The sequence below is a fragment of the Coturnix japonica genome, unplaced genomic scaffold, assembly GCF_054131305.1.
Source record: "Coturnix japonica strain WE unplaced genomic scaffold, WE-NBRP24 Scf042, whole genome shotgun sequence".
Classification (NCBI taxonomy): domain Eukaryota; kingdom Metazoa; phylum Chordata; class Aves; order Galliformes; family Phasianidae; genus Coturnix; species Coturnix japonica.
In genome coordinates, this window is record NW_028188945.1 from 2,469,662 (window position 1) to 2,491,935 (window position 22,274).

General features: G+C 42.9%; 1 protein-coding gene across 10 annotated transcripts in view; it reads left to right on the forward strand.

The window, feature by feature from the left end:
- The window catches only part of LOC146752688 (receptor-type tyrosine-protein phosphatase T-like), a 278,647-nt gene that overhangs the window by 62,714 nt on the left and 193,659 nt on the right, over positions 1-22,274 (forward strand). For all 10 annotated transcript variants that reach the window (XM_085531387.1, XM_085531385.1, XM_085531392.1 and 7 more), the window contains one exon: positions 16,539-16,812. In XM_085531387.1, the coding sequence (XP_085387513.1) occupies positions 16,539-16,812 (274 nt within the window). The remainder of the gene's footprint in view (positions 1-16,538; positions 16,813-22,274) is intronic.

The following is a 22,274-nucleotide window of genomic DNA, read 5'->3' on the forward strand; positions in this document are numbered from 1 at the left end:
GCTGATAATAGCAGGACTAGGGGAAATGGTTTTAAGTTAAAAGAGGGAAGATTTAGGTTGGATGTTAGGGGGAAGTTCTTCACTAGGAGAGTGGTTAGGCCCTGGAACAGGCTGCCCAGGGAGGTTGTGGATGCCCCGTCCTTGGAGGTGTTCAAGGCCAGGTTGGACGGGGCCCTGGGCAACCTGATCTAGTAAAGGTGTATGTTTGGTGGCCCTGCCAGGCAGGGGGTTTGGAACTTCATGGTCTTTGAGGTCCCTTCCAACCTGGGTCATTCTGTGATTCTGTGTGCTGTGGTGTGAGCTCAGCAAGCATGGAGGAGGCTGCAGGCCTCCATCTCCTGCCCTTGTATCCATGAGGGACAGGTCTTTGTTGTAATTATACAGTAGGAATGCCTGAACTAGTGTTTTCAGGTCATTTGTTCTGAATTTGGATCTTTCCAGGCTCCTCACTTTTCAGTGTTAGAAGCCAGCTGTTGCTCCCAGCTTGATGTAGAGAGGAGGCGATGGAGGCTGGCAGAGGTCTGCTGGCTTAGTAGGGTGCCACCAGCTGTAGGTGGGCAGTTTCCATTTGCAGAGTGGAAGACTTAGGGGCAGGAAGCTGTATGGATGGATCTTGTGGAACAGGATGATGGCCTTGTAGGAAACATCTGTGACTAATCCTGGGCTGGATCCCATTCTAATTCTCTCAGAAGTGAATAGGCTTTGTTCATCCCACAGATGAGTTCCTAGTGCTTCTTGAAGGTGTCTCACTAAGTGTTCAGGGGCAGCTTACTCACGTGTGGACTCGTTTAATTTAATGAAATGTCCCATCTCAGTTAGTGCTCCATATATGTCACTGTTTTTTCCCAAATTGCACCATTAGTTTAAAGCAAAATATCTATTTTAAAAACTGAGCACCACCCCCTTTCTAATCATTCAGGCTTCAACATTTCCCTTTTAATCTCTGCTACTCCATATGAACAAATTTAGGAGCCTATTTTCTGAGTCCTTTAGGGATATTGTTGTGCTGGAAAATGGCTGTAAAATCACAGAGCTCTGTTTTGTTTTATTTCTTTATATGGGGGAACGTTCCTGTATCTCGTTTTACCACCTGCTGTCTTAAGAGTGTTGCTATTTCAGCTTTTTATTGAAAGTCTTGTGATTTTTCTTGAAGCCAATTTCCTACACTTTAACCTCTTTCAGTGAATAGCGTCTTTTTCAGCAAATGCATCATTGTAAGGAAAAAAAATCTACAAGTTTTCCTAATTTTTCACTCTTTGTTTAATTCCATTATGGCGTATAGTACACACAAATATTACACCCTGCAAATGCCACATCGAGATGATGAGATGACTTTCTTTCTTGAGCCCAGTCCATTGACACAGATGAGTGTGAAAACCAGAGCAGAAGTGTGTGCGTGGTAGGGGAGCTATAGCTATTAGCTGTGGCAGCTGAGCAATGACTGAATACCTTTTTCTGTATAAATATAGCCTGTTCTTAGACTAACTTCAGGAAACCCAACAAATTTGACCTTGTATTAGTTTTTTCCCACCCAGTTCCCTTTTCTTTCAACCTGTTCTGCACACTTTCCAGTTTGGGTAAATCTCTTTTAGTACAATATCTAAAAGCAGGCAGCGCTCCCTCAGAGGCTTCAACACCATCCAGCCAATGAGAAGGATGTGTTATGAACTGTTGGTGACACTTAACACATAAGGATGAGGTGTTTCTTCCCACTTTGCTTTTTCATAGTGTTTTTTTGTTCATATTCACGCTGAGAGTTAATATACCCTCTTTTTTTGTTGTTGTCTTGTTACTTGTTTTATGTTTTAAGCTTATTTTTCCTTCACAAGTATGGTATTTTGTATTCATCTCAAATAATTATCATCAAATTGACTTTCAAAATGCTTTTAAATCTTGATGCAAACTTAGAGTGCTTCCATCCCCCCCTTACTCTGATGCTGTTTCCCATTCACTTACCAAGGCATTAATGAAGATAAAGAATCAGGTTCAGGCAATACTGATGCATTGAGACTGTATGAGGTAGGTGGAGGGGATCCCACATGATGGGAAAGATGCCCAGTGCTCTAAAAGCATGTCTGTAGGATGTCTGCTCTCCTGGCCTCCCTTGTAGGCATGGCCATGCTTTCCTCGATCCATTCCCTTTTCCACCTGACCACTCAGCCTGCCTGGGGTGTTTCAGAAAGGGCTCTTGTAAATGATCTGAAATAGTTACTGCTCACAGTACCTCGTAAGACCTCTGATCTTCAGATCCATCTCTGTGCAGGAATAGTTAGACCCCTCATCTCATCCTCTTGGACAGTACTCCAGGCAGCCAGTTTCTGCTCTGCAGTGCCCGAGGTTTTCAATAGAATCCTTCCAAAATGTGAAGGTGAAGAAACAACAACAAAAAAAAACCACCTTCAGTACATAGCAATTATTTTACATATTTCCTCTTAGATGTAAGGGAGGTGAATTGGAGTGTGTGCGGGGCTGTGATTGTAAACCAGTATCTGCCCAAAAGATAGTTATGTGACTGCCTTGCATTACTTCATTCTGCTACAGTCTGAGCAGCATATAGATGGAGTATGCTTTGCAAGATCATTTTTAGAGTAATATTATAGAATATTCCAGTAAAGATTCATTGTTTTTCCTCTCATGTGAAATACGGGTGCACTAAATCCAAAGTCACTTTCAACATTGAGACGTTTCTGATGTTTCCTTGTGCTCATGATCAATAACTAAAATGTGGTTGTTTGTAAAAGTAATGATTGTGAACTTGACGTCGTTAACAAACTATAGATAAAAATCAAGACACTTTCATACGAACTAATACAAATAATATAAACTTGGTTATACTTCTGTAGACTTTGTCTTATTACCAAAGGAAAGGTGGATTATCAGCAAGGCATAAATATCCTCCCTTGTGGCCTGGGCATTTCATTCTTTCTTTGTGGTGAAGCCTGCAGAGTTTGACTCCAAATTGCCCTTTAAAAATAACTTTTGGTGCTTCTTATATCAGTCCAAAGCCTATGAATGGTGTTGTGATTGATCGCTGAAGGCTGACATTCATCTGTAATAGGTTCAGAAGCAGAAAAGAAGAATGCAAGTATTCCCCATCTTTATTCCTCAACTCCTTCCTGAAAAAAATCCCAGTGTGATTTTGAAGATAATTTTTGCCTGTGAATCTGTTATTGTCAGGAGGGCTGAGTCTGTCCTTCATGGATTATTCACATATGACATCTTTAGACCTCTATTTGAGAATTTATATCTCGTTCACTGCCTGAAAATACCGCTGTGAGGGATTTTATCTCCATGACGAGTCCTCTGGGCTGTTTGCTGTGCGCTGAGGGTATGGAAGTCCATCTGGTTTATTAAGAAGCCGCTGGTTGTATCCACCTATACTACTATTACAGAGAACATCACATTTTCAGAGCGTGTATTAGTTTTAGGGATTTCAAAGTAGAAATAAACGCTCACCTTAAGGGTGATTGCGTTGTTGGCATGCCGTTCCATCTCTTGGGGCTGCTGGGCCATTTAGAGCACAGTGCAATTACACAAAGGAGTTTGAGCTGGTAGAGAATTTCTTTGCTGGAAAAAATAAGAATTTAATTTCTCTGTATCGCTTTGCTGCAGTTCTCCAAAGTGTATCAGTAGCCAATCTGTGATGCTTTTTCGCATGTCTGCTGCCACGCAGGCACCTATCTGGTCTTTAGGCACCTATCTGATGCTCTTTAGGCACCCAAACCTGTGCTGGGCTAAGGAAAAGTGTTTTTAGAACGTATGTTTTCAAACCTTGCGCATGACCCCGTGCATATGTGTCAGGGGTGTGTGTGTTGTGTAAGGAGGAGGTGTGAGTAAGGATGGGTAAATGTATTTAGGTCAGATTTGTTTACGATGCATCTGCGCAGCGGTTGGGTATGCTTAATCACTGCATTAATGTGCATCTTAAAGGAAATAAGAACAACTAAATGGGAGAAGGGAACTGGAAGTGTTTTAAATATATTTAGAAGTGCTGAGCAAAAGGTGAAACAAATATTTTCATATTGCCAGCCAGTAGGAGAAATTAATTCATATGAACGAAGCCCTATGTTACTCACGAGTATTATCTGATTTTTGGTCTCTCAAGCATGAAATAAAGGAAATATTTTTTGGTTTTTGTGTTGTTAAATGAATCAAGTGGAAACAATTGGGTTATTTAACAGAACAACTAAGAACAGTGTTTTTTTTTCCTGTTTTTATTCTGCTCAAGCTGTTCTCCAAGCAATCCTCTGTGATGTTTGTGCATGTTCATGTCTTCCAACCCGTAGTAACTAATGAAAATCCCCTGTAATGCTGGGGAGTGGCTTTGCTTCCACCTTGCATTGGAGAGCTGAGGCTTTCACTGCTTAACATTTGTCTTCCATTTCAGTGCAACAAAGTAGAAATGCTGAGTCTGAATTCATGGGCTATAATGTTCATCTTTATGACATTCTTTTTCTCATCATTTCAGTCACCATCCATTTGTACAGAACTTAACCTTAACTAAATCCCTCGCATTGGTATCTTAATGATGATGATTTTTGGAAGCACGGTTGTTCTTTCCATCCTTGCAAAAGAACCATTTGCAAACCTAATAACGTTGATTATGTGGCAGACGAGGGATGAGATCTACAAACAAGGAGCTATAAATTTGCAAAATCTGTTGGGTTTTTGTTTGTTTTGCAGATAGAGGCTTTAGCGTTTACATCTCAGTGTCTGTGTTGGGAGTGATGCTGTTCAGCTTGTTTTGCTTTGTTACGTTTGAGTGTTACCACGAGTTTGCCCCAGGCATTTATGCTAATAATTAATTCATTAATGCCAGGAATGGGTGGCGATTTCTTGCTCTTAAAACTCCTGCACAGGATACCTTGTGCTTGGAAATAAAGATTGGAGTCAGGGATCAGCAATAAAAAAGGTTCTGATGTTTAAAGCTGTGGGGAACATAACAAATTATTGTTATGCCCTTGGTAATTCTGAAAGTTCAGTTGCATTGATAGGTGTGTTATAAATACCTGGAAAATAAAAACCCCAGCCTGCTTTTACTTAACTCTTATTCCAATGTATGCATCATGTGAGACGGCTGATTGAACACAGGGCAAACAGTCATCACATGAGATCTTTTAATTTTGTAGTATCTAATGAGGAATGAGATTATCAATCTACGCTTCTGATAGTATAAGCCTAATTATCTGTATTAATTAACATCTCCAGTAATATACCTCAGGGGTATTGTTCTGATATCATTCAGACTGGGTTTCTCCTGCATGGCGGTTCTGTCTTTCATTTAGGCAAGAGTTTGAAGGTAAATGAGCAGAGTTCCTTTCCTCCCAAAGGTAAACTGGAGCTGCTTTTTTCTTTAGTGGTGTGTGATTGTGCCCAAGAGAATGAGAATTTGCATGAGAGGCTGGGAATAAAGGCAACTGCACAGACTGCTGTGCTGGTTATTATACCAAACAGCAGAGTTTCACCTTAAATATCTGCAGGTTGACCTCAGCAGTGTGTTCTGCCCCTGGGGAGCTGAGCAGGGCTCAACAGAGCTGAGCATATGTGTCCATTTTGGCAGGAGTCATTGCATGGTGAGTGTTGTGCATGCAGAATGACTTCAGTGACACTTGGAGTTGTTCTGGATCTTAGCAATGCTTTACATGCTGTACAAAGAGAGGAGTACGATGGAGATGCAGGGTTGAGTCAGGAAACAAGGTGACAGCTGTAAGTGTCAGGAAGGAGTATTTTGATTTCTATGTAGCATGGCATAATCAGTTGAATAGATGTTTCAGGGTGTTTTAGTTCCCCTGAAGAGTCAGATGCTGGCCCTAAAAAGCGAGGCTGAGTGGCATTTTGGGTCAGTTGTCTCATCTGGTGCTGGAAATAAGTTCTCTTACTGCAGCATCTGAGAGTATTGTCCCTTAAAATGTCACAAAGCTGCCGTTACCCATTTATCAGCCATCAGAAACATGGCTGCTCCCTGAGCCTGCATGACCTGCTGTGCCTTGCTAAGCCGTTCTGCAGAGAGTTTGGCAGCAGCTGGGAAAGGGAGAGGAAAGCCATCAAATTTACATATATTTTAATTATAATATTTTAGCAATCAAATTACACATAGAGACGATTCTTTTGTGTCAAGTAACGTTTTATTAGCTGCACAGTGAAGCTTTCACTAACATTTTTCAGTGTGCTTTGTGAAGGCCCGAGGATATTGAGAGTCAGGGAGTGAATGTTTTTGCATAAATCTTTCATGCTGTCCACATGAACTGTCAGATTAAATTCCAGCAATCAAAAGGTTAATGAAGTCTGAACTTTAAGCTGAGAATCACAAATTGATGGCCATTTTCTCACATCAAGCTGTCAGCTGGTAAGACAGAGAGGGAACAGGGGGAAATGCCCCCATGGCCAGCGTGAGGGTTTCTTTTTCCCAAGACATTTCTTTATTTTCATTGGAGAACCTGGAGTCAATATTCCCCTTCTGTGTTATCCCAGAATAAAAGGATAATTGCAAACTGCGTAAAATATTTAAAACCCCGGCAAATGCATTTGTTGAGATGTACCACCGAGCCTCCTTTTGCCTGCAGCAGCCCCTGGATTCACACCCTGAGATGGGATGAGATGCCCCAGGTGGGAGCTTGCCCACAGGCAGCAGCTCAGTTCCCTTCACAGGCCACAGAGGGAGGTTTGCCTGATTGAAGCAGCTCCTTTTGGTACTGAAAAGCAGATGGGATGAGTCTGGGCAATAGTCCCTGGCAAACATCACCCCTCGGAAGTGGTGTATGAGCCCTATCCAGCCAGCATCCCTCCAGCAGCAGCAGGGCCGAGATGTTCAGAGGGCAAGCGGGTGCCTTCCTGCATATGGCAGGCAGTGTTTGTGCTATAGCAGGTGCCCCTCACTGTGTCTACAAAAGCCACAATAAAAGGGAAGATGAGTAAGCTCTGCTTTGCTGTTGCAGACTAAGGCATTTCAGGATTTAATTATACTACAGGTATATAAATTCCGGAAACATGTTAATGCTCCCGTGATTAAAATTATAGAGGGCCTAATTGAAAAAGCATAAACCGAATTGAAGAATTCCTAATTATAGTTTGCTTTGAGGTGTTAATTTCCTCCATAATGAATGCATAATTTCTTGAACTAGAAAAGGGGGCTGCTGCACCAGCGCGTGGGCTGCAGATGGAATGAAGGGATTATCATAAATGCAGCCAGACAATTCGGAAGAGTAAACCTCTCCAGCCATGGTGCTGTTCTGCCTCTCTGTAATTTCAGTTCTCCTAGCACAGCGCTTTTCCAGAGCAAAAGGCAGAGCTAGGAGATGGTGAGAGACTTGCTTATGGCACAGAAAGAAGAGGAAATTGGGCTGGTTTAATTAAAAGTAGCCTTGGTGCAAAAGAGGAGAGAGGTGGTGAGCGGTATTTCACTGGAAAGGTCAAACAGTGGAACAGAAGATGCTGACTTTCCTCAGTACCCACCTTGATTCAAAAGGAATTGCAGGAGCTGATGTTGATGCAGGTTGAGGGTTGGTTTTTTTTTATTCCTCATGAAGGATTCACCTTATGTTTCAGCTTTTCTCCTACATCAAAAAGATGCGTAGCTTAGAAGGGAGTGAATGGTGAAGTATGTCTTTATCAGGCACAACCTCATGTTGGATAAGTCTGCCCCATTCCCACTCTGTTGGGGATCTCTGATGGTGTTTACAAATGATGACAGACCAGCTGCCAGCCCTTATCCTTGGGATTTCCATTTTCTTCTTTTCCCACCCACAGCTTGCTTGTATTCCAGAGCTGAAGGTGCCGCTTCTCCCTGCTGCCAGAAGCATCAGTGTTTTGCACCTCTTGAAAAGCATGGTGTGTTCTCCCTGTGTAGTCCGGCACCTATTGATCTGCACGATGGAATAAAAAACTTGTTTCTGTCTGGAAACTGGCTTAATTTCAGGGAAATACTCAAACTCAATGAGAGCAGATGCAGATACACCCAGCCCTTGTGCAAGGCCCTGATTCATGGAGGGCATGGTAGAACCTGCTGGGAAGGGCCTGCCCCACTCTCTCCAAGTCCAGTAGGTGGCTGAAGAACTGCTTTGGCTCTTCTTGTCCTTGAAACTTACTTTCTTCAGGTCCCAAGACAAACCAACCATCACCGAGACCTCAGTCAGCGATGCCTGTTTAATGCTAAGCGACATCAACACAAAAGGGTTGTGGTGGTTTTTTTTCCTCTAGATCAAACAGATGGCAGGTGGTTCAGGAGGCAAAAAACACCTCCAAAGCCACAAACATTAGATCCTGTTGCAGCGAAAGCCCTATCTGTCTGCACTCATTATCTTTAATCTGCCAGCACAAAATAACATTGAGCTGGAGAGATAGGAACTGGGCCTATTCCACGGGGGAGCAGCAGCTATTATGTCTAATCTGTGTTGCAAGCCAGGTCAGCCTTATGGAGATGGCTGAGATAATGGAACACGGAGCTTTGAAATGCCCTCTAGTTCTATGTTACTTTTACCACATTTTTTTCTCAATAAGATTAAACGGGGAATTTAAGGCATTAAAAAAAGTACTGTGTGTGTGTGTGTGTATATGTGTGTATATATATGCATACATATATGCATACATATACATAGGTCCATCTAAAAGTAATGCCTCCTATTTATTCCCATGGAAACTGCAATTGGTATGAAGAGCACGATAACGCTGTTTGATACAGCACATTCTCGGCTACAAACCACTATTTTTTTCAGCATAGTCACCACTATTAGCTGTGCTTTTTTGCTACTGATGAACAAGATTCTGCATGCTGTGCTTGTAACAGTCTGCACCAGCAGAGGTAACACGCTGTTGCTGTCTCCACTGCTGAAATGCACTACCCACCACCTCGCTGTGCTCACATCCACTGCTTGATCTCCATCACTGTTCACCAAGTGTCAATGAATGTCAGTGGGTGACACTTCTGCATGGAGGAATTCAATTCCACCCCTTTGCTTCATAAGCAATTCAGTGTCAGACAGTATTCTGTCAGACTGCCCCTCTGCTGCCATCTATCACGTGGCAACAAAATAGAATGGGATATTGGTGGGAAGGTTCAACCTCTGCTGCCATCCCACCAACATCTGCTTCTGATAGGCCAACATCATGAAATAGGAGGCATTATTTTCAGAGCATGCCTTATAATTCAGGTAAATAGATGCAGTGTTCTGGTGGTCTGAGCATGGAAAGAAAGCAATTTGTTAAGTATAGACTGAAGGCCAGAGCCTATAACTATTTTGCTTTAAGCACATGAATCCTTTGGTCATTAGACCCCGACTCTCAGTGCAGTTGTCTTCTTGACAACTGTATATGCTTTGTACTGCTAACCCATTTCTGTTTGGAGTTCACTGGTACTGCTGGGGTTGTTAGTTTAGTTTATTAGCTCAGCTGCAGAGGAACATTGGGTTATAGTTGGAACTTTAGTCCAGTGGGGATAGGATCAGTCTTTACTTTTAATTACCTTTTTCTAGTGTCCATTCCACTCACGACAGAGCTCTAATGATAAAGTTCTAATGATAAACGAATGCTTATATGAAAACTGTGGTTCCAAACAGTGTTAGCCAAGTGTGAAATCACTACATCTTGTTTCCTGAATTTCAGGGTGGGAGGACCATGGTAGGCTGGTAAATCTGGGTGTGAGAGTGCAATACAACGTGGAGAGACTTATCAGCCTTCTTGATGAAACAGATTGCATTACCTCTGGCTCTGTCTCAGCAGGGTTTTTTCATAGCAACTACAGCAATTAACATCTTTCTTTGCTTTTTTTGCTTTTTTTTCTTTTTTTTGACAAATTTGACTGAATTTTGATATTTTCAACTGGAGCGAACGTAGGCGAAGAGTTGTTTAATTTAAATGAGTGTTTAAAGAGCACACGAAAATAACTTCAAAATGAAAGATCTGGTGTAATAACTTTGCAATATGAGAGACTATTTCCTCAAGTAGCATCACTTTCATAAGCTTTATTTGTGTGAATGCTTTCTTGCAGATGTGAAGAAGCTGATTTCTTTTAATGATTGTATTGATGGAATTGCAGCCCAGTATTCATAATGGGCTGGTTTTTGGCTCTTTGAAATAGCCAAACATATTGCAGAAGATGACATTGTAGAAAATCTTTATTTCATATTCTTTTCCATAAAAACGTTTATTGAAAGCTGACCTTAACTTCAGCATATTGCGTCCAACATGGAGCTGTATGGAAATAGTTGTAACCTTTAATTGATTTTAATGGCTTAAAAATCAGAGCTCAGATAGAGAGAAAATTGCAGAACAGTGTATTGGGTCCCTATATGTACATCCTAGATGGCTGTGAAACCCAGTTCATTATGCTTTGTAGATTAGTTTCAGAGCTTCTGATTACAAGTGCATAGGAGGTATTAAGGGTGAAATTTTGGAGCGTATGAAGCCGACAACTCAATTCTCAGGAATGTATCAGCACCTGAGCATTTTATTACAGGGTCGCAAGAGGAAACTACTGAGGGAATGTTCAGCATTGCACTGAAGTTACATGGTGTTGGTAGGGGTGGTGTGTGCTCAGAACAATGAGCTTCTGTGTCTGGCCTTGTAGGATCACGGAATGGCTTGGGTTGAAAGAGATCTCCAAGCCCAACCCATTGCAGCCACCTACCCAGAGCGCTGCTCAGGATGGAGCTTCCACAGTGTCATTGCTCTCTGAGTGTTACGCATTTGATTCCTGTGAATTTAATTAGTAAATCAATAGTGTTCTAATATTTTTGAGAGACAGTGAGTTTTTCTTGAATTTATTACAGAATCCCTTCTGTACAAGTTCTCCCGGACTGGAGGCACACTGCTTTTACTATTCAGTATTTAATTCCACTTCTTTATTGTTACTTTAATTTTTGAGTGAGCTCTATGGAGACCTGGTGGATTTCTGTATGGCACTTCTGGCTTCCATTGATTTTAACCCAGAGGGTGGTGACGCACTGGAACAGGTTGCCCAAGGAGGCTGTGGATGCCCCATCCCTGCTGGCATTCAAGGCCAGGCTGGATGTGGCTCTGGGCAGCCTGGTCTGCTGGTTGGCGACCCTGCATATAGCAGGGGGTTGAAACTGGATGATCTTAATGGTCCCTTCCAACCCAAACCATTCTGTGATTCTATGAATGCTTATCGTGCACCACATCTAACCATGTCCTATTTCATTATGGCAGGAGAGGGTTCCATGCTGGCAGAATAAAGGCCCTGAGTTGTCATGTTTACGTGCAGGTATATTTACAAATATGTTTAAATTGTTTTAACCTGATTTAATGGAGTCACGAATGAAATGATGGTGGAAGGTGCTGGTGTAGGTATACATGGTCTGATTTCTGTGTTGCGCTACATTCATACCGTCTGCCCATTGAGGCTGTGAATCAGGTTCCTGAGGGGGTTTGTGGTCTTAAGAGAACACGTTTTTACAACTTTGGCAGCGTGATTAAGAGGAAAGAAGAATTGGTTGTTGGCCCAACTAAGTATCACACCTTTGCTCCTGTCCGTGTGTACTCAGTGCCTTTTGATCGTCTCTGCGCAGCATTAACTCTCACAGATCGGTCAGACAGTATTTGGGTTTGATTTCCATGTGTTTGAATAACCTTTTCAGAAGTGCTGCATCTGCTGATTCTACGGAAGGGATGTACCAGGGAAAATTCAATGCATAGCGCACATTGGCTGCTGCATGCCCTCGGTCTGAGATAACACAGTGTCAGGATGGCAAAGCCTTGCATCTTCATGCTTTGCCTTTTTTTGTCTTTCATCTTTGAATTAAGACAGCTATTAGGAGGAAACTCACTACCCTTTGGTGGTATCTTGATTCCTGCTGCCTGTCAGATAGCCTGAAAATACTGTGTGCATTTGAACCAGAAATGAGAAGTTGCTGTTCTCTGTGGGGTGAGTTACAAAACTTGCTCAAAATAACCTGCTGAAAATGCATTGTGGCATCAGTCTGTGCTAATTGCCACTGGGTTTTATTCCCGGGGTGAAAATATTATTGGAAATAGTGCACAGTTGATAATATATTGGTATGTTAAATATTAAAATCAAAGGAAGAAATATTAGATCTTTATGTAGTGTGTTTAAGAAAATTCATTACTAAAATGGCCCGAGGGGGGATGCCAAACTGCTAAAGCATTGTTTCTTTTAAGCTTTGATAAGTCAAGTGAGGAGATCACTGTAGGGTTAGGAAGAAATCATTGGCATACTGTGTCATTGTCAGGGATATAGTGGAGATGCTCCTTGATGGGAAGCGCCGTGTCAGCATACCAAAGTGCACAGACCAGATGTGGAATGCTTTATGGAAAACTCTGATATTTCCTTCCATATCTGTGCAAATCATACACTCCAAACTGGAGTCTGGACTGAACACACAGCTCGATTCTGGACAATTGCTTCCTCAGCCCATCCTCGAGCAGCATAAAAAGAAATCAAGAGCAGGGAAAGCGAAGTCTGCCAGAGCTCAGAGATCTCTCTCAGTAGCTCAGAGACAGGGCTGTGATTTGGAACGTTGATTATCGCACTTGTGCTTCCACACTGAATAGAGAACTCATAATTGAAGAGATTACCTTGTAGATGATGATAAGAGCACATTTTCTTCCTCTGCAGACAACATTTGTGCTGTGGCGGCCATTATGGCTGCTGCTTTTATCAGTGATTTAGAACGGAGCTGTCAAAAACTTTAAAAAGCTTCTATTAAAGTAATGTGGTTTTATCTATATAAAACCTGTGAGATTTATCAGGGAAGCCTGGTTTGGCCTCCTTTTCTAATAAGAGCGTGCAGCTGCACCTCGGGGCACAGAGCTCTCCAGCCTTCGAGGAAGTCAGGCTTCTGATCAGTGCCAGATTGAGAATCCCTGGAGAGCTCTCAGGAGAGAGCAAAGCTGTGGATATGTGGAAACCAGTCCTTCATTGCCATTCATGGGGACAGTGCAGTTGCTGGTTTGCAGTGAGGTGGTTTGGAGTAGCTTAGCACGAGGACGGCAAGACCCCTGCTTCTATTCCCCTGCTGTATGTGGATTTGATGGCAGTGTTTGCAAATGTGGCTGGATATTAAAAATTGAAAGGAGGTAGTTAGTTTTACTGTGTCGTCTTCCAGTTTATTGGCACTGAGGTTGTTATACGGAATTGGTAGTTCCAATGCTCTGCTTTTGTTGTCTCTTTTAATATAATTTCAGTGTATGACACCGAAACTTTCTTTTATCCAGCTGGGCATTTTCAAGCAATGTATTGATTCCTGCTATGAAAGCAATGTTAGTTGATACTGGCTGGAAGCGATAGCTTTGAAGCATGAGAAGAGGAGAGCCCCAGGAGATCAGTTTTACTGCCTACCTGGTAGCCAGAATAAGAGCTAATAGAATAGCTTGGATACCTCCTCTGTATTTCCATTGCCTCTTTTCTTCCTTGCCTTTAGCTCTTCTTTTTGGGGAAAACACTCCTCTTTTATTTGCCTATAATCACTGTGCTGTGTATTGCAAAAACAGCTGGTCTTAACAAGCTGCAAATGGTTGATCATGCTCCACATCCCAACAGAAGTGTGGCTGCAGCTGGATCCCTCTGCAGGCCAGAAGGGCAGCTCACGCTCACAGAGCTTATTTTGAGCTACTGCCTGACTGTAACCCTAGGGGTCACAATGCATCACGGCACATTATCACTTCTTGTGAGCTTCTGCAGTAATGCAGACAACACAGCCATCATTTTGGTGAGTAATTGCGTGCTTGCTATCCACAATTCCCACATGGATTTTGTTTGGTTGGAGGACCACTGGCTTTTTTGTTCCCAGAGTGATAATCTTCAGTCCAGAGTGATCCTTGAGAGTGGCTGCTCTCTTGGCCACTTGACCACTAGGAAATAACAGAGAGCCTAAGGAAGGAGTGAGGCTGAATGATGAAGGTCACCGAGTCGAGCAGGTACAACACTAAGAGGTGCCAGCGTTGTGTCAGTCGTCGGTGTGAGCCAGGGCACAAAGGGAAGAATGCAAAGTAATGCCATCTGTAACTCATTCTGTGTTTCACCAGGGAGCAGGGTTTTTTTTTAGACAGAGGGAATAATGACAGCGATGCTGGCTCAAGTACTTGTTTCATAGGAAAAGGTGACGGTATTTGATTAGATTAATGCTGTTTTAACTTGCACACAAATGAGACATCTATTAAATTTCACTTGAATGCTCCTGAAGGAGCCATTGTGCTTCCAGAGATGTCTGAATAAGATTCCAAAAGAATAAACATAAAAAATAAGTTAAAAATCCAGGTTGTTAAAGGGGTGAGTTATCGCCAGGATAGGAAGAAGTGTGCACTAATGGCTGAGAGGCAAAAGAGTATCTGTTACAAGGTTCTGTATGCATGTGTTGCTCGTGATAAAGATGAGCGTGTATGGCAATGTATTAGGTGTGAGAGCAGTCAAGGCAGAAACTGAGAATGTCTTCAAAGGTAAATACGTTCTCTGATTATGGAAGCAGTGCAGTTACCTGGCCATTAATGTCCTTGGTAACTAACCCTTCTAAACCAGAGAGGTCTGTGGGCTCCCTGCCTGCATGTGGCATACTGAGAAGAGCGAGGTTGTCCTTTCCATATAGTGAGTATGGCAGAAAGGAAGAGAGAACTTGTGGCCCCTATGAGCTGAAAAGAGAATTAGATTTGTGTGTATGTGTGTGTGTGTGTAAGAGGAACATCATCTAAAACCAGCAGAAACAGGCATGTATCATTGTATGCAGCAGGAAGCAGGCAATTTTTAGGTTAGAAAGCATATGGCAAATCCCCACAGAAATGTCCATCACAATTCAAAGTACTTCTGTCAGCAAACAAAAGCTTCCTTGGATTTTTGTCAGCATTGTGGATTATTGCTGCCAACGTGAAGGGTCAGAGTAAGACTCTGCATATAGTCTGTTAGCGAGCAGTGTCCCCAAAGGCAAACTACAACTCTGCAGCTGAGCTTGAGGTTGAAGTTAAACACACTTCTGCTTAAAGCTGCTACTGTGTCCTCAATGGTAATCCCTGAAGTGTTGCTGGGAAACGTGTTTATTGTTTTAGAAATCAGCAAGGAAATACCAGAGAAGTTTAAAATATTCTATTAAAGCCTCCAGTGAGCAATAGGATTGAGGAGAGCCTTCCAAAGTGCTTGCCAGGATGTCATTGAAAGCTGTGTCCATATGTCTGGGTGCTCCTGCTGCATTAGCAAATGTGAGTACCATCCTGCATAAGGACAGTTTTAATAGCAAGCAATTCATCCATCGGTCATATTGGTAATGATGATTTGCCTTTGGGCCTGGCCCTGCTGTGCTCATTGCTTCACTCTCACCACGGAGCGTGCCAAGTACCTGCAGCCCTGGAGTAGTAATATGTTCTGAAACATGAACTCGGTTTTGTTTTGCCTCCTGTCTGTGGGAAGGGCCAGAACTTTGCTCCACAGAAGCGCTGATGAGCTGCTGCTCTGCGAGATGATTTCCTGAGCAGTCTTCTTGCAGAAATGAGCCTGTGAAAGCAGGGACAGGGATCTGCTGCTGGCTGCCTCCAATCTTCTAATCGATCTCCCCTGTCCAGGTAAACAAAAGAGCAGCCCGACACAGGCAGGTGAGGGCAGCGCTGTGAATATCCTGACAAAAAGTGAAATGACTGCAGCGCTATCTCTCTTTGTCAAAGGGGTGAGTAATGTTAAGCAGGCACTAAACCTGCCGCAGCTGGAGCAGCATTGAACTAAAGGGCTTTGTTAACTGTCTTTGGAAAGAGAGAGAGGGAAAAAAATACAACAAATAGGGAAAAAAACAAGCCCAGTGCATTTGAATGCAACCTCCTTGAGCCTGGAAATAGCAAGCTAGAAATGACAAGGTTGCTATTACATGTCATACAAGGCAAAGGCTTAGCGTGAATCAAAAAGGATTAGGGTTTCATAGAGCTAGAAAGAGTATCAAGAGTTGTTGTTTCCTGAAACAAAAATGAACTGGGAGAGAGATGAAGCCACCTACCCACGTATGCTGCTCTGCAAGCACACCTTTCAGTGATGCAAGGTAGGAGGAGACTTGCCAGCAGGAATCACTGCTAGAGACCTTTTCATTCCAGGATGTATGGCAGTCTTAGAATCTTTTCCAGTCATCTAAACTGGTTCCTGCACCCTGAAACTATCCAAAACAGAGCTGGTAGTTCTGCTTTCTGTGGATGCTCCCCTCTACTGCAGTCATCTCTTTGCCAAGCAAAGTCTTCATGTTTCACTTCGGTGGCTAGAATGGAGGGAATGTTCAGTACATTAGAAACCTGTTACTGACTGGATCCTGTAGTAGGTACTTCCTTTCTGGAAGCGTGGCATGACTGAGATCTGTTCTGACTTTCACAAAGGTGTAATTCTGCTAAAGCAATAGAGCAAATGAAGCAGCACCTTACTTTAGAAAGCAGCTTACAGCAGCCATTCCCTCTGTTATTGGTGTGCCAGAAGCTGTTTTGCTATCTCACCCTAATGTAACAGTGTTTTTGTTACTTTGCTGTATACTTTCACTGTTGGAAATGCTCTTTATGTTTAAGGATTTTGGGACTCTAGTCTTACCTTCCTCTCTCCCCTCTTCTCCCAGTGTCTATCAACTCGTTGTCAAGGAGGAGAAGCTACAGAAAGCTCGCAGAGCTGCAGACATCATTGAATGCTTCTCCATCCCAGTGAGCTACAAGAACGCCTCCAGCCTTGACTCACCTCACTACTTCGCAGCCGAGCTGAAGCCCATCAACCTGCCTGTCACACAGCCCTTCACTGTGGGTGACAACAAGACCTACAATGGCTACTGGAATGCTCCTCTTTCTCCCCTGAAAAGCTACAGCATATACTTCCAGGCTCTTAGCAAGGCAAATGGCGTAAGTGCAGAGAACATTGCCTGTATCTGTGCTATATGTCTACCTCTAGCCTCCCTCTCTTTCTCCTCCCTTCTCCATCAAGTGACAGTTTAATTGCAGATTATCACTTTCTTGCAGAAATCTAATGGGAGTTATACATGCCACTACTTGTCCTTCACTCAACTTTCTCTGCAGATGCAGTGGGAAACTTGTAGGGGTGCCAAGCGATGGAAAGGGTGTATGTTGGCACGTGGTGTATGAAGTGGATTGTTTGTTATCGTTTTTATTGTATTAATGTCTGAATAGAGGCTGTTGTCCTTTTAAGATGTAATTGTTACATCCTTGCAATCGTCAGTTCACAGTGATTTTAGAGGAGAGATGAGATGAGAACTACCAAAAGCGATTAAGTTGGGTTACTGGTAGTTGCATTTGGTCATGCCGTAGTTTAGCAGTTGTGGTTGAGATTTTCACCTTGAACAAAATGCAAGTTTTATGGCAAAGGGAACTTTGTGCCTGTCTTTCTTACTCCTTTTGGATATCATAGACTGTATTTTTTAATATATAGTTATTTTCTGATATCAAATTTAAACTGGGGAGACTGCATGGAAAACGTAGTCTGCCCCTTTTTCAGACTCAAATACCACACACATCATGCCCCAACAGATCCACTCATAGGAAACTGGAGGGCTCTTTTCCCTCTTAAATTCTTCTGGAAGGTAGTTTGTGACCTAATGTCCTCTTCCAGTCCTACTGCAGGTCTGTTCAGCTTGACAGCGTGCAGGCCAGACCCAATCTAAGCAGTCATTCAGCTGCATCGCCCCTGACTTCCCCAGTTGCTTTTGGTTATCACATACATGTTACAGGTTACTCCAGCTTCCTGTGGAGACTTACAGCATTGACACACAGTCAAGAAGTTAGCTAGGGGGGTGTTTTTAGTATTTTTGCCATTGCTTTCCGGAATCCAACTTTTACAAGTTCTCTAATACATCGCCTCTGAAAGAACAAAATTAGAAAAATCAATCACAGATGAATGGTAAAGGCTTTGATCTCCACCTGGGATAGTGACTGTGATACCCAAAACGGAGGCGTGCATCACAGAGGACTGTCCGTCCTTTAACAGGCTGGCAATGCCACTGAAGGTTCTCAACGTGTCATGCTGTTTTACTGCCTTCATTTATCACCATTCTGCAGAGTGTGGCTGACAAGCACAAATCTCTTCAGTACTGTGCTGCTTTTCACCTTGCTTTCCCTTCTAGTTGCTACAGTTTCCATTCAGCACTCGTCAATTAATTCAATTTTAGATTTGGCTCTATAAAGGAAATTGTGAAATATATGTATATCTTTCTCTGTGTCTAGTTAGTTCCCCCTTATGTGATAGTTAATTGCTAGTGAATGGGTCCCCAGGGATGGAAGAAACTTTTATTTGCTCAAGTACAATCTAATATGCCATAACTGGGTAATAAGCATGGAAATGTGGGCTTTCCTTGGTGTTCTGGAGTAAGGCAGCAGTAATGTGCAGCTCCTGCTTTTTCTGGAGCTCTGGAGCTCAGTACTCAAAAAAGTAGGTATTACTTGGGCTGCTCAGAAAGGAAACTAAAAGGCCTTTCAGAAAGAAGTAATCCAGAAGGTCTGTATGCAGCAATCCATAGCTTGTGGAGGCATGAGAAGCATTGAATTCATGTCTGAGCAAGCAAATGCCTCGTATTAATAATTTACATTAGCACATTATGTGCTTATGTATCCTCAAAGTGCAGTGTTGCTAGTAAAAGACATAGGTGAATTGTCCAGGAGTGGAATATGGATTTTAAGTGAGTAGCCATGGAACTTGTTTTGCCCTGATAGAATCCTTAAGGCACGCATTTCAAATGTTAGGGTTTGATTTGCCTCTGAGGTTTTGCAGCTGTAAATGTTTTCTTTCATACCCAGAACTGTTTGCAAGTATAATTTGTTTTTAAGAGTTCTGGGTGTTCGTTTCTATCAACAGCCTGAGGCAGCGCGGTGGTCTTCACGAAGCCTACCAAAAATTATGGCTGCGGGAAGGCATTTTTGGATAAGGCACATCTGCAGAATATCTGAGGCAGTAACAATTTAGCACAATTACAATCCAGCCTTATGTTCCTTCGCACATGAAAAACTTAACAGAGCATCGCCGCTCATTTTTTAATTAGGACATTCTATAGTTTCATTAATCACTGACAGATCTGGAACAATGAAACTTTGTTTGCACACCTGGAACTTGCGATGAGAAGCCTTCGTGCAGTGAACCATAACGTCTTCTTTAGAAACGGAGGGCTCCAGGGGGAGCTTAATTTGAGGAAACATTCTGTGTTTGGTCAAAAAGATTGATTAGGAGGAGGTAGTGATGGTAGAGGAATTCTGCATTGTTATTTTACATCTCTGTATGTGGAGGGTTGTGCTCATTTGGTGTTCTTGTCGGCTCTGTAGCCATTAGCCGCGATTGTTGCATTGAAAGGGACATAATTAACAGCTGGATGCAAAACAAGCGCAGCAAATTGCTTCAAAATCAGATCTCGAGCTTTGCTGCCTTCTCTTGTGCAGTGTGGCTCTTGTTTTTTGACAGCTGGAGTAAGATAGCTCTGGCTATCTTGATGAGTTCTGTGGGCTGTTGTGTGAAGCTTGGTCAGCCTGGTACTGCTTCCAGACAAGGGTATGAACACAACATTCTGTTCATGCTTCCGAACTGTGTGGATTTTCCTCCTAGGGATAGTTGAAAGCCAGATGCTGAACTGAAAGGTGTCAAAGTTTAACAGGGGAGGTGGGGAAGATATAAAAAGAAAACAAAAGCTCCAGGTTTTATAACCGGCCAGTTGAGAAACACAATTAGTTACTGATCATCTGGTAGGGACAGCTAGTGCAAGAACTGACACAGAGGGAAGAGCAGACAACTGGCTTTGCTGTGCTCTGGCAGGAGCTTCATGCCTGCCGTCCCAGCCAGGTAGATAAGTGACATTTGCTGGTTGTCCTGGTGCCACCTGCTACAGATGGCTGCTGGCAGAGCATGATGCTTTCTCGGTGTGTAGAAGCCTCTCTGAAATACAGCGCTGTGGTGCTTCTGAAAGGTACGGCCTGGGTGGTGATATTATCCTTATGCAGAATTAATAATCAGAGTTAAATATTGCAGATTTTGTTGTCCCCAGGTTCTTTATCCAGCCCACCGTTGCTGGTGGTGCCCAGTTAGTGATCAGCAAACCCGCTCAGGAGGGGAGAATTCCTTGGCTCCTGGGATGCTGTCTGAACTTCTGAGCAGCTCAGAAAACAGAGCTTCCTAAAAATCCTTTCTGTTGCTGCTGTGCTTTACGTCATTGAGTTAAAATGAAAGCTGTAATGGCACAGTTTCAATCAATAACCCTTGGCCATTTTTCCTCTAAATGGGAGATGAGGCAGGAGGCTTTGTGGCACAGCTGGAGATGATGTGGGGGATGCTGCCAGCTGCTCCTGCAGCAGCCTGGTGGTCCAACAGGTGAATGATGTGTTCAGGCCAGCTTTGTGAAAAGTGGCAGCACAGGAATCAATGAGAATATTATTTTTGAAGGAATGATGGACTCTACAGAGTTTCTCATTGATTTTTTTCCTCTCTAATGACTTGTACTACATGCACAGTCGGGCAGCGCATTATTATCTGGGGATTTCAGGCTGGATTCCTTGTTGCTAACATGTCTGCTCACATAGTTAAGGAAGATTTTGGAGGTGTGGACAGAGCTGCCAGTAGGAAAGTGACTTTAGTCCTCGTGGAGATGGCTCACAAAGAGCCATTGATGTACCTCACTTCAGCAGAAGCCTTATTATGAAAGCCAGTGTGCTACTAAAGCTGCCTGCATTGGTTTTGCAAACAAACAGCTGTGAGGACCTCAGTGTTCTGTGATTCCAGCTGTACCATTTTGTTCAGTGATGTTTACTGCTAGTTACTGTCGTGCTGGTGCTCCTGGGCAGCAGTAAAGCAGCTGTGGATACACTTCACTCTTGGTAAGCCCTTGTTTCCATGTCTGGCTGGCCTTCCTGAGCCAGAAGACATGAACCTGAGCACTGGTATTCCTGTTCATGGTATGAATAAAATCATCTAGTCAGCCTCAAGTTTGGGAGATACAGATACTGAATAAATGAAATATCCTTGAAATCACTTTCTGTTGTAAATAATAAAAGCCTGAACCACTTTGTTAAAGCTCACTTCTCGAGATAACACAGATACTAAAAATAGCCGATAATAGGAAAGTCAATACTATATTTAGCTGAGCCTCCTGGAGTACAAGCAGTAGAAATTACAGGGGAGTCCATAGACTCTGCACACTCTGTGCATGTCATTCATTTTAAGGACAGCAAACAAGTGGTCTTGGTGGAATAACAAGGAGACGCATGGGGAAAAACTGAAGAACAACAGCAGAAAGTTCCTTAGGATTTTCAGAGGATGGAAGGGCAGTTCCTATCCCATGGGATGAAGCTGCCTACAAGTGTGCTCAGTACAGGCTTGGGACATGAAGTGCTATGGCTGGTGCCAAGTGGGAGGTTGGTGGTTACCTGACTTTGCAGCAGCAGGAGTTAAATCTGCCTGTCCCCAGGTGGGTCTGTCTGGTGACTGGGGGCAGCAGGTACACAGGTGCTGCACTGTTTAACTAATGCAGGGTCATAATCAGAGTAAAGGAAAGGGAGAGAAAAAAGAAAGAAAAGATGGGTGTGAAAACAGATGGATGAAAAAGCTCCGCTTATTTTATTGTTCATAGTCTGTAAACAGCAAGCTGTCATTTTAATATAAAAGGAAAAAAAATCATTTGGCCTTTTAGGTTGTGAAGATGCAGCTGTCACATAAACATATGTCCTCCTGCCCTCGTAGATCCTTTCTGCAGAAAATTGTTCCCATCCAAGTACTAAAACAAAGGAGGAACCTGTCTTATAATCATCCGGTGCACTTCAGTGAAATGCCCATTTTGGAGCCTAAATAATGAGTGGATGGCATCAGCTTGCTTGCTTTGTAAAGGAAAGACTGTTAAAAAAAAGGATAATTCATTGTGATACCAGAACAGGCTCCTGGTGTGTGGATGTAGCCTTGAAATGAAACAGTTGTCCTGTACCAGGGTCTAGGTTAAAGCATCCCTGCATTGTTCTCTTACTGCTTGAACGTAGTCTGTGATAGCATAACCTGGCAGTGCCCGGAGCACAAAGCAGCAGTGATGCTGGGATCTTAGGCTGGGTTATTTGTGTGCCTGTGGCCATAGTACAAAGCAGACATCTTACTGCAGCTGGTGGGAGCTCTGATCATGTCTGTGGTTGGGTTTGGAATGCTTCTGTGGTACAATAGAATGGGATTCCTGTATCAGAGTACTCGAAAGAGCACATGGATACAACCAGGAGACTGAAATTTAGGGAAATTGGTTATTTTAAGTTTTTTGTTTCATTATTTTTCTTGTAATGCCTTCAAGCCATCCGCGTGGGGTATTTATTCCTCTTTTGCTGTTGGTTAAGCAGAAACA